The following is a 13,771-nucleotide window of genomic DNA, read 5'->3' on the forward strand; positions in this document are numbered from 1 at the left end:
TTGGCACAACCATTTTGAATTACAAATTCCTGCTAAACCATGTGTGCACAAATGATGTACTAAATATTGGCATACTTGTTCTTTGGTTTCGATTAAGTGGTTGTGCCAACTTCACGTGACTATTATAGAGCCCTGATTTCTAGTTTTCACACTACTAAACAAAACTGCAAATTTTCTTTCTATCTGACCACTCGCAGACCATCTTGTTTCTTGCAGTGCCATAACATGCAATTTATACTTTATGAATTCATCAACATTTCTGACAATTTGGCAGCCCTGTAGTATTTTTTGCACATTCCATGTAGCCATCCTGATATCATTTGCCTTAACTTGTAACCGTGTTTGTCATCTAGTTTCATACCTTATCCGAGTCTCATTGATTGGTTTCTGTACAACAGGCAATTTTCCAAGGATTGGGTTGTCAGCGCAATGCCTCAATCCCCAATCTGCAGGACTGGGATTTGTGTTGGGTTTACTACCCTTTAGGTATTGGCTTGATGCCTTACAGAGTTCTCTCTACCCATGGTTTTCTGTCAGGGTTAATCCCTTCATGCAAGGCAGCAGGGCCAGCACTTATTTACTGACTGGCACCAGGTCGTTATCAAGCATTGTGGTATTTGATGAGTGTAGTCCTGCCATGTACCAAACTTCCATACTTTGATGACCTAACCGCCTCGGTTCAGGGATGACTCTGGTCTTGCCATCATTACACCTAGTCTGCATTTCTACAGACCATTTCCCTATCCACCACCCTGTGTACCTGCCCAGTATCTGAAGCTTGGCCTGGGGATGAATAGGTACTCACAAATAAAGACTTATGCTCATGTTGGAACTTAGAGCCAGAATGTTTGGTTGAGAGGTTGTGAGTTAACCAATCAATATGCTCAACCCCGAGAAGCTCGTCTCACTTCTGCAGCAAGTTCAAGATCCATATTTTCTTTAATATTAATGTTATTTCTTGTGAACTTGTTCTACTTTTTTATTTACATTAGCCTGGGTTGATTTTGGTGATCTCCAATCGGGATGCATTTCAAATACTGTTGATTTTCATGTTTATCTAAGACTTTGTAATGATGTTTTCCTTCTCTGACATGTGCAAGTATATACGTACATATATAGACATGAAACTGAAATATTGGAAAATATTATTTTGTATTTATTGCTGCAATGGGCAGATTTATTTATTACATGACTTTTTTTTTTCAGGCAGCAACTCAACTTGGTTCATCAGATATTTTGTGCAACCAATGTGTGCTAGAAATTGAGAACTTCCATGATTTTATCTTCAAGTGTGTCACTTCTGATATGGCAATGAAAGATGTGACATCCATAAAGAGAGTGAAAGTCATTCAAAGCGAGACAGAACAGGTAAATAATATCAGTTTACAAAGATACAAAGTAGTACAACCAAGAGAGAAAATTGTGCTTTTCTGAAAAGGAGCATGAATCTTTTAACTCCTGTAGTTTATATTCAAACACATTGTTTGATGTAATGTTTCTGTTGGTTTAATGAAGAACATCACAGTTTCTATGCTAACTAACTAACTAACTCTCTAGCCTTCTTAAACCCAAAGGTTCATGGCTGCAGCAATACAGGCCTTCGATCCTTCCCTATCTTGAGCAAGATCAATATACTCTTTTTCCATCCCTACCGATTTCCTTTAGGTCCATGTTAACATTATTCCTCCATCTTTGTTACTAAAAGTTAAAACTAAAATATACAAAACAGTAATTTTGCCGTAGTATTATATGGATGTGAAACTTGGTCCATTACATTAAAAGAGGAACATAAATTAAGAGTATTTGAAAATAAAATCCTTGGAAAAATATTTGGACTTTAAAGGGATGAGGAGACAGGTGAGTGGAGAAGGTTACATAATTAAGAACTGGATAATATGCATTCATGTTCAGATATTATTAGAATAATTAAATAAAGAAGACTTAAATGGACAGGCCATGTGGTTGGTTGGTTGATTTGGTGTTTTAAGTCCACTTTATCAGGGTAGCTATGATTTTTTGATTATGAAATTCCCTGACTTTTCCAGGTTTTCCAGATCAGAAATGAATTTTTTCCAGACATGTTTGTCGTCATGATTTTTGGTCTTGAACCTCATGTTTTTCAATAAAATATGCAGGCACCTTAATTATTATGAATATGAATATACACAGTTATTAGCTGAAAATTTACCAAGTGATTAATACAATGCTATTCAATGAAAAAATAAGAAACTATTGTACTTCTCCATTTTCACTAAGTCATTACAATTAAGGTGGTGTAAAAATCAATAAAAAAATGTGGCATATATATCAAAGCTTTACAATGTAACTTGCATACAACCTCAATTATATCAATACAAAAGAGAAACAACAGAAAATTAGGTCATGTACCTTTAGAAAATATGCAATAAGTTTAATGATTATATTTTTTAATTTATTGAAAATAGTACATATTTCGGAAATTCAGAACGTGAAAGGGGCCGGTGACCAACCATACGCCTAAAAACAATATATACGCGGGACATACTTTGGAATCAAATATCTCCATTATTTGAAATTTCCACATGCTGGAACCAATTTTATATTACGGAAAACAACGAAATCTGTCTATTAAAAGGTAACAGTTCCGAATGTTTTATGCTTTTTTCAAATTTTCCTAGCAGGAAGACTAATTATCATAGAATTTTGGCAATCATTGTGACACGAAATTTGAATGTTCCTTAAAATAGTGAGCACTGTTTGGATTCAAAAAAGGTTATTTATGTTGAAAAGAAAACTTCAAAATGACCTTACGCAATCATACACGCTTCCCACGGACAAGGTATTCTCCGGTTGACAAGCGACAGTAAGTATTGTAAACTAGTGGCAATGAGTGTAGAAATAAATCAGAACCTTAGTAGAGTGCATTCAGGGTCTTTATTTTAATTCTAAGACAACCAAACCTGATATTCCTAACCTAACCACAAAAACATATATTGACAAAAACTTAACACATACTGCAGAGTTTTAGCGATTACTTAACAGACATACTTAATCGAAATCGAACCATGTAAAAGTTGCATTTGTAGCATGATGAAATTGTAATAAAACAAAAGGAACTTGGGCCCATTTTCACCACTTTTCAGCATAATTTCTTTCTACTCGCAAAAAATACGTAAAATTACTATCGGCATCAAACCAACATTCCTAACCTAACAACGATGTGTGACCAGCGTACGTTTAATTCCTCTATTTCGCACCAGTTTTTTAAAAATAAATCCGTTCTATATGCACAAAACACGTGCATATTCAAAAAATGATGTCACTGATACTGCATAAAATCACTAATTTCTCGGGTGTAACACATCTCTGCAATGCAAAAACTACTACAACGAGCAAATGAAGTAGTTGTTCAGGTTGCTTCTGAACAGGTCACAAACGAAGGACTCAAATTCACAGAATGGGTTCACGGGAGAAACGAAGTAGAGAGTCCTTTGTTTTTACTCATCGTCCGCACTCGTCCAGTGTGACGTCAACCACAGCCAGTTACATGAAATTCTGCTCTTCAAGGCAGAAAGTATTACATTGTCTTTGGTTCAAGGAGTATACAGTTATTGCAGATCCAAAACTAATAAACTGTCCAAACACCATCCTGCTCCACTTCACGTATCAAAAGAGAACTGGTTCCGAACGGGTGTGTTCTTGCAGAAAGGAAATTTCCTCACCACACACAAAGCTAAAGCAACATTTTCTCTGCAATAAATTCTGAGGATGGCTGGTGCGTAGGTTTCGTCTTGAGTAGCTTGTTCTGTAAGGAAAAATATCACGCTACTCCAAATTCTGGTCTTGAACAGGTGCACAAGAACGAGTCGCAAAATGAACGAACGGTCGTAACGAATCCAATAACCTAGATCCGAGAGTGAATGAATATAGAATCGAAATGCAAAGGAACCATAATTTTGTACGTAACTGACTAGAAGTCATAATGACGAGAGGAACAACTTTCTGAACTGAATCTTTTGGCGGGACTGGAATCACAAGAACTGAATTCGGAAGTGGAAATGAATCATTCATTCATTTTGTAACTGGTTCTTCTGAACTCCAAAATGTGCGTAAATTCCAGAAAATATGCAAAATTCCCTGACTTTTCCCTGACCAACCAAATTCCGTGACTTTTCCCGGTTTTCCACTTGCGTAGCAACCCTGAAAGGCACAGTAAGGCTAATTGGGACTAGATCTAAAGTAGGATCCGAACCACTATTTTCCTCCACCGGGTATCAAATCCGGGACCCCTTGATTACAAGGCAATGACGCAACCACTGCACCATTGGGGAGGCCCTAACAGGCCATGTGGCCCGAACGGGAGAGGAAAGAAGAGTTTACAGGATTCTTGTTGGGAAACCTGATAGTAAAAGACCTGTAGGAAGGCCAAGATGAAAATGGAGGCATAACGTTGAGATGGATCTAAAGAAAATATGTATATGTAGGTGGAAAAGATTGGATTGATCTTGCCCAGGATAGGGACAGATGGAAGGCTTGCATTGTTCCAGCCATAGAGAGTGAGGGAGGGACATCAGCTCAGAACCTTTCAGCCTTCAAGATCGGATGAGTTAAGAACTTGCAAGTAAAGAAACTGCCTGGTGTTTACATGTTTTGAACTGCATTAGCTCTGATGAGTTGATAGCAATCACACTGTGCAACATAGTTTGGATAGCACTTCAAACTTCAACTCATCCACGTAATCTAACAGCATTGCCTCTTTTGTTTCCTGTTGACTAAATAAGTCGCAATGATATGAGATAGATTTGACGTCACTCAAAAAGCCGTAAAGCTTCTGAAACCAGGCCAGTTCCAATTATTGCTTGCGATCAACAAATATTCAAAATATTGAACTGGATTCATTGGTTCTGGGCTGGCCACAACTATATGGAGACGATAAGAGAGTCATGTTGGGAGGCTCCATGTTGAAATGACCGCCTTAAAATGCATGGTGGTGGTCTTGCTGGAAGAAGCTAGATATAAACTCTGGAGCAAACCAAAAGTACTTCTTACTTGGTACAAGGGATGAATTTCGTAAAGGATGTGAGGAACTAGAACAAGAACTCATCAGACTTCAACGTGTTCACTCTATAAACTGCATCAGCATGTATAACTTGTGAATTGTAATTGTAATTCCAGTGTCAATTATAACATAACTTCATATTACATCTGTTGATTCTTGTACATACTTTTTTTCCCCAGGTCAGTGTGGTGAGTGAAACTTCAAATGATGACAGCGATTCCAATCAGTCTGAGGAAAATAGCTCTACACTGGTTGATTCTAACTCTAGCTTTGGAAATAACTGCAAGTCCCAAGGAGAAATTTCAAGGTATGTAACAGATTCAATGTAACATGCATTGAGTGTTGCTTGGATTTTGAAATTATAAAACATATGTTGACTGATTCACTTCTTCATTTTCTGAAATGAGTCATAATTCACATAACAGGATTGATAAAAAGTGAAAATTTACTTTCTTGTGGCAATAAGTTTCTTTTGTAATTAAAAATATTTTACTGGATTTTTTTAATGTTCATGAGGAAATATTTACGAGCTCTATGTTGTATGATTTAGTGTTTATTATGTAGTTGCCTTGCTGAGAATTTGTAAGTTAGATATGAACTTGTATTCAAATTCAGAATGAAATATTTTACTTAAACAATCTGAGCTCTATTCATGATACTTTTCCATGCCTTCCCGATGGCGCAGTGTTAGCGTCATCGTCTTCTAATCAAAGGGTCCCAGGTTCATTTCCGGTTGAGGCACATAGTGGTTCGGATTCCACTTTAAACTTTAGGTTCAGTCCCGATTAGCCTTACTGTGCATAAAGTGAACTTCAAACAAAAAATCAATAAATAAATCAAATAATACTTTTCCCAGATAACTTTGCTTCTTTATGTCCTGTCCATTTGTGTGAACTGTTCATGTACAAAGACACCCCAAAAACCACATACACATCTTAATGTAAAATATGTGTGCTTATAAACGTCAATGTCACAAATGCTGGAGATCTACTGTGAAGATTGTTTACATTCTGCTATGACAATTCTCGGTGTGCTCACAATTAATGTCAGGCTCTTTTGAATTCAATGAACTATTTCATCAGCAATGTTGACATAGATGTCATGGCCACTTAGGTGGCTACATACACTTGTTCAATTTGTTTATTTATTAATTAATTCATTAATTTATTTACTGTCTCAACAGAGGTAAACCTCCAGTTACAGATGGCAGATCGATTCACATAGGAAAAAAACAAAACAATACAATTAGCAAATATACAATCATACATTAATCAATTTCACAAGTAATCAGTTACATAATCACAAATTATCAAAATAACCAATCAGGATCTATCACTTGTCTTTCACCATACAAGAGCAAAGGCTTGTGCAATAATTACATACATTAAATACTTATAGATATATAATTGTAGAATATAATGGAAAATAATTGGAAAAGATAATGTTTACGAAATGATTACAATGCATTTGTTGTCATAATTTTGATTCAATCATTTTTTTAATAGTTTGAATGTTAGTGATAAATATAAGGCCTTGTTATAAATTGAAAGTGTATTAAATCACACAATTTACTTAATAGGCTGCTTTTATATTTTTGAGTTTTAGGTATTTTGGAAATCAGTAAGTTTCGCCCACGTAAATTAATTTTTTTCATATTGAATTATAGTTGACTGAGGAAATGACTATTGTCTAATATACCGTTTACAGTTTTAAGTATAAGTGATACAGAATATTCCGCCTATTACAAATACTCTTAAAATTAAATTCTTGCATCAAATTTTGATGTGCCACATTGTTCTACTTTCTTATTATATTTTATATAATATAAATACCTAAAAAATTTCTCCACGGTATTTCATGTGATTTGTACATTGGTGATCATATAATAGAAGCATATTCAAGTCTACTTCTTACAATACTGTTGTATATGGTTGTGATACAGTTTATACTTCTAAAATTCTTAGTATTTCTAATAACAAAGCCTGGTAATTTAAATGCGTTATTAAGAGCATGTGGAATATGCTGTTTGAACATCAAAGAAGAATCAATACAAATACCAACGTCTTTTACTACGTATACCTGAGGTAGCAATTTACCATTTATAGAGTATGTATAATGAATAGTATTTATCTTATTTGTTAACTTCATAAAGCTCTTATTTATATTAAAACTAAGATCATTCATACAACTCCATTCGTATAATACGTTTAGATCGTTTTAATGTATCTTGTACACTAGTAATTTCTTTATATAATTTTACATCATCAGTGTAAATAAGGCATATTGAATACTTAACATAAAATGGCAAATCATTTATGAACAATAAATGTCCGAGATCTGATCCTTGGGGCACACCAGAGTTCACATAATATTCACAAGATATTGATTGTTTACTTATTATTAGTGCTAGGATTTTCATGACAGCATACTTTTTGGGTAAGGGTGATGTGTTCCCTAAACATATAGAAATTCATATTATGAAGAAACTATTTAAATTAAGGTGCTTTTTAAGGGCATATTTTGACATATTTGGCCATTTCTACATGATGGAGCATATTTTGATGGATTTTCGGTCATATTAAGCATATTTTTGAATTTTCAACAAATCATCATCATGGATTCATTCTTACTCCCATTTTTACTTGAGAGCTTTTTTTTGACTCTAGCAAAATCTTTTACATTTTTATTTGAAAATTTCGAGAAAGTATTCATTGTGCATTGCAACTCAGGGCCCATAAAGTGAACTAAAAATAGTACATATGTGAAAATATATCAGCATTTAGATATACATGTTTGAAACAGTCCAGTTATAAGGTCATATTTTTCAAATTATAGTGCATATTTTGTACAATTGTAGGTCATAAGAGCATACTTTATTTTGCATATTTTGGTGATTAATGGTCATAAAAATCCTAGCCCTACTTATTACATAGTGCTTACTTCCCTGAAGATATGATTTGGATAAGTTTATTAAATTAATTGTAAACCCAAACCTTGATAACTTACGTAAGCGTAATTCCATGTCAAATCAACCAAGAAAAAAAAAATGGAATTTGATGTCATGGATTTGACTAATTTTTGGTATACATGTTTCTTATAATCTGAAATATAGAAAATATTGTTTTTTTGATTTTTCGTGTTGCCTGTTTTTGAGGTATTGAATTTTGAACATTGGCAAAATTTCTCCAAAATCCTCTCACTACTTAAAGTTTAAATACAATTTGCAAAAGACCTGTTTCAACTACAGGGCTAGGAATGGTCTAATTTTAAAGCTTTTGAAGAGGGCTTTCATTTGATATACAGTGGCTGATTCGTCTCCATCCGAACAACATGCAGACAGCGTCACCTGGCAAACCAGTTTGCATAGAGCACTCAAATTGCATGCACACGATGAGCAGTGTGCAAGCTGCTGTCTCGCAAAGTAAAGGTGTAGTGGGCAGGATGCTGCTGAAAACAAATTGCTTTTGGGAAGGGTACGTTATGTCACTCTTCCATGCCGAATATAGCATTTCCCCACATAGTAGAACAGTGTCGGAACAATGAATTGGCGTTAGGATGGGCCACTGTTTGTGATATAATTAAATATAATAAATGCACAGCAGCCGCCTCCACAGCCCACATCACCAACGAAATCACATCCAAAGAAGGCACCTGTTAAACTAACAAGACAGGTGCTAAAGAACAGTGTCACTTTGTGCATCAGTGTAAAGAAAGTTTCTCCAAAGGTTTCATGATTTTGACTGGATTTCGTTACAGAAGGAAGCTGACTATTGATCGGGCCCAAAAAATGTCGAAATCAATGCTGCGTATTACCATGAACATGTCCTATCACCAGTGTACACAAAAGAAATACCGGTCTTCTATGGAGCAGACACCAATGATGGTTGCACACATTTCCAATGTTTCTGCAGTTCTTATATTGTGCTGCTGAACCATCAGAGAAGAATATACTTTCTGTAAGTTTGGCAAACAATCAATTTTCACTAAATCTAAAAGCTTTCTTTGGAAAACATGGACAAGAACTGTGTTGTGAATCAAGGTTTGAAATGAAGACATATCTCTTATGTTTTAAAATATCTTCATTCTCCTTGGGACATACTACAAATGGATGAACTGTTGCCATTGAGTTGTTTCAGTAGAACCCTTGTACTTCATCCTGCACGATAAATGAGTAATTCTCAGCAAAATCACATGTCACCACAGCTTCATCATGGGTAAGGATGATGAATCGACCCTTTCTAATACAAATATGTATGATACATCGTTGGAAAGGGAATGACTCAAGGATTACAGAAATGTAGGATTTTGGTGAGGAAATCATTGGAAGTGGAAAGAAACACAGTTTTAAATTTGAGGAACCTCCATTAAAAATGAAACATAATGAGCCTAATTTGCATGAATATGTAAGTTAAATGCCTAATTTCTTATGTATGAAGAGCGTCGTCATCTTGTAATCAAGGGGTTCCAGGTTCGATACCCGGTGGAGGCACATAGTGGTTCGGATCACACTTTAAACTGTAGGTCCAGTCCCAATTTGCCTTAGTGTGCATAAAGTGTACTTAAAACACCAAATCAATCAATGTTATGTATAGGTTGTTGAGTTTAGTTATCTTAGCATAAATTATACATTTACAGTGTATTTATGCTAAGTGAACCAACCTAATGGGCCTAACCTAACAACGTAGGCATTCCTCAAGAAATGTCACAATGGAAGTTTGTCCTCACGTTGTGCAGTGAGGAAAACAAGTGAAGTCAGGGTCTCCCTTATGCACAATGATCAGACAACATTGAACAATAAATAACCAAAAAACATATATTTCCCAAGGAAATTGAAGAAAAACAAATTAAAATAATGAAAATAATTTACAGTTATTAGAAAATAGAAACTCCAATGTCCAAAAATAAAATGAAAATCATAAATATGGATGAAGACACAACATGAAGAAAGTTTAATCCTAGTAAAAATTAGCATTTATATCCATGTTAAGAACCAAAGTTTGACCTGGAAATATTGCGTGTTTACAACATGAATGTGAATACAAGAAGAAAGCTATGGCAAGTAATGTAAGAAAGTTTGTATTGTTTCTCAGAACAGGAACATCTAATTGAAAAATGCACAGTGCCAAATAGGAGCTCGAATGAAGTACCACGAGTGAACATATTTTTTCTTATGCCGAAATGGTAAAACAAGGGTTGATTGTGCAGTATAGCCTCATCATGCACTAGAGAACTTTTCTTTTCAGAAAAATATACTGATTGCTGTTTGGCTATAAAATCGTTTCTCTTGAGGTTGATCAACTGATTTGAAAAATCTTGAACAAATTACTCGGTGAATTTAGTAATTTCTCAAAAGAACAGCGATCTGCTGATATTCAATGCTTGTAGGTTATATTTTCAATCATCTCTTCCTCAAGGCTTGTTGGCAAGTCTTCCTTCAAATCAATTATTCTGGGACATGAATCACACTCATCTAGAAAACACTTCTATTGTGGCACCCTACACATTATTTTTGAAAGACAATCTTTGTATATTTTTAATGGATTTTCTTGTCTTGGGAGAGTTAGTTTATTTAAGTTAGCTCCAGCTATGATTAGTTTAACATTTTGATGAGTGGTACAAACACATACAGTGTGGGTACCACTGGCTCATGCTATTATGCAACTCTATTTTCTTAATTCTGCAAATTTTGAAATCCCAAAACCCAATCTTAAGTAACGGTTATTTAGATTTAAAAAGTCTGAATATTTTTCTCAGATTTCCCATGATCAATCTTTTTTGAATGTCGATACGTTTACCATCTGTGTCCCTCACAGAAACATAGTTTACCTTGCCAGACATTTGGCTGCTAACTTCATCACTACAGTAAGAATCTAACTAATCACGCTGTTTCGTTTGGTAAAGTTTTTCCAGGTCTTGGGTCAAGTGAGAACAAAATTCCCTTCTCTTCGATGAGGTGTTTTTTTTTTGTTTTTTTTTCTTCTCCTTTCCTTGCTATGTAATTGCTAACACCAAACTTCTTTTCAATTTTTCCACATGACCAACTCTTGGGCAAAATATACAAAATCATGAATATCTTTTATTTGCAGTTTTAAATCTCTCTTTTAAGTTGCTCGAAGATTTCTGATTCCGAATTGCTACAGTGACATTCTTCATCATGTTTATCATCTTCTGCATTAAAAAGGAATTGGGTATTTGTATTTTTTATTTTCTTTATCTTTTCTCTGCAATACCTTTTCAAACTCCTAGGTTTCTTCTTGCTCACTGGAGACTCACCAAGAGAGATCAAAAAGACATTCAAGTAGCTGAACCCTGTATAAAGTTCCATATATTCTGAATCTTGGTTACTGCAACTAAGGTCTAAATCACCATCCCTGAGACCTTCTGTAAACAAACGGTCTCACCGATTCGATGTATCACTCCGCGTCAGCTGATCCATGACCGCAATCATCTGCTGTTACACTCATAATTCGCCGCACCTATTAATTTTATATAAGAGCCTCTGAATGTGAGAATCCGTTCTCAAAACATCAGATGAATATGCAGCCGCATACATTGTTACTCTCCCGGTCATTCTCTCTTTCATAACCCTTAAAACTGCAGACACTGACACACCACTGCACTGGGATACCAACTTAACCACTTCATTTACTGGTTTCTCAGGATACCACTGACAGAACGTTACATAAATATTGAGTAGAATCTGTTTCTCACCCCTTTTCAAAGGCTGTCCTTGCTGGTGTTTTGAAAACAAGCTCGGAGTAAACGGAGACTTTCCCTGATGCATAGAACTCGGCATGTTATTTTTCTAAGGCTAAGTCAGGCAATATTACTAAGTTGCACTACTTCCTTGCTGTTCACATGATTATTTTTAGAAAATAACCAATGTTATAAAATATCATTATGTACACAAATCTCTAAGCTCATTGAAAGTTATATTACTACAAAATTTTCACACTTACCTTGCCTTGCCATGTCACCAAGTTATTTTACGAAGTGCACTATATTTGGCGGAACAAAAATCGTTATTAGGATGCTTGTCAAAGTTTCCAACCGCAATAAATTTACGAACTTTTTGTCTTGTTTTGATCATCATCAATATATTTATTGGACTTACAGCAATGCATATGGCTGTTTATGCCCATTATATATTTTATTTACATAAGATACAATTTACGTAAAATATACAAACAAATTTCAAATACACTCCTATCTATATCAAACCTTAGAAATATACATTACCATGTTATATCATTTTGTCTAAAAAATGCAAGTAAAATATATTCAAAGAAAGAAGCCAAATTTATGGGAAATTATTACTGGTGCAAAGAGTTAACCATAAAGGTGAAGCAATAAGTAAAAAAAAAGAAAGAGCATTGGGTTTAAAGTGAGACGTCATTTGCGGCAGCGTATCCCATACTACAAATTTGCCATTGTTTTACCTTACGTAATGAATCCTGTAACAACGCTGGATTTTCGTGTGGATTATTTTACTTCTATGAGTTTGCAATGCTTTCTGCATGCAGGTGGTTTTGTTTACAGAAGGTGTCAGGGTTTGTGATTTGAACTATAGGAGCAGCATTATCACCCGACACTGAAGGATTTTCTTTTTCTGGAACGATAGACTGCTTTTCCTTCCCGAACTGCACTCTACAGGAAGTACAAATTTTCATGTTTTCTTCAATTCCGTAATTTAAAGAAATCATCCAAACTGCCACATTCCTCAGATCTTTACTACACCAGCGTCCCTTTTTCTTCAGAGGATTACAACAGTAAATGGACCATTTCTTGCCATTCATGTCAAGGTTTTGTTTAAATAATGAAGATGCTAATAAAGCAAGTTTCAAACAATTCACAGCACAGAAGTTAACTGAGTTGTACACACTCGGACAGCTACACCACAACTGATCCAGTTGGACAGAGAAGCATAGGAGAGCAGGAATAAACAAGTCACTGCAGGAAAGGGATGCTCACACTTTAGCTTTAACTCTCTCTCACTCATGATACCAAAGAGATACCACCTTGAAATTTTGTCTGAACCTTCAGTAGATGTGTATCAATATGTGTAAAATTTTGAAAAACTTTCAAAATTAGTTTTTCACAAAAAACCAAGCATGTTGAATATGAAATGAAAGCCCTCTTCACAAGCTTTGAAATGAGACCATGCCCAGCCCGTAAATTGAAACAGGTCTCTTGCAAATTGCAAATTTTATTTAAGGTTTCAGTCATGAGCAGTTTTTGGGCAGTTTTGTCAATTTTCAAATTTCTGTAACTCAAAAACAGGCAACGTGAAGAGTAATAAAAAAAATTTCTATATTTCAGATGATAAGAAACATGTATACCTAAATTTAACCAAATCCATGACATCAATGTTATTTTCAGTGGTTGATTTGACATGGAATTACCCGTAAAAGAAGGTTATGGTTAATTCTATCAAATGCTTTAGCAAATTCAATAATGAAAACTGGAACATACATTCGGGTTGTGGGTTTTAGAGTTACATTTTCTGGGATTGTTACTAAACTGTGTTGGTTGCTAGGAAGGTCTAGTTTAGTAAGATTTACATCAGGGATGGTGTAGGTGTGTGATTTTGTGAGAAGGTTATGGTTTGGAATATGGCCTAAGCGTCTATGTGTTAACAAGTTAGTATTGAGTGAAATGTTACAGTTCTGTGTCTTCAAGAAGTCAATGCCAAGGAGGGGTGGTAGTTCTTTGGACTGCACAACTCTGAAGGGA

The 13,771-nt window shown here is 35.1% G+C and overlaps 1 protein-coding gene across 1 annotated transcript in view; it reads left to right on the forward strand.

The window, feature by feature from the left end:
* Nucleotides 1-13,771, forward strand: part of LOC146003086 (uncharacterized) — a 44,025-nt gene that overhangs the window by 18,783 nt on the left and 11,471 nt on the right. The window contains exons 2-3 of the mRNA XM_083141256.1: nt 1,207-1,368; nt 5,218-5,345. Coding sequence (XP_082997382.1) covers nt 1,207-1,368; nt 5,218-5,345 — 290 coding nt within the window. The remainder of the gene's footprint in view (nt 1-1,206; nt 1,369-5,217; nt 5,346-13,771) is intronic.

The sequence above is a fragment of the Lepisma saccharinum genome, chromosome 19, assembly GCF_977018435.1.
Source record: "Lepisma saccharinum chromosome 19, izLepSacc3.1, whole genome shotgun sequence".
Lineage (NCBI taxonomy): Eukaryota > Metazoa > Arthropoda > Insecta > Zygentoma > Lepismatidae > Lepisma > Lepisma saccharinum.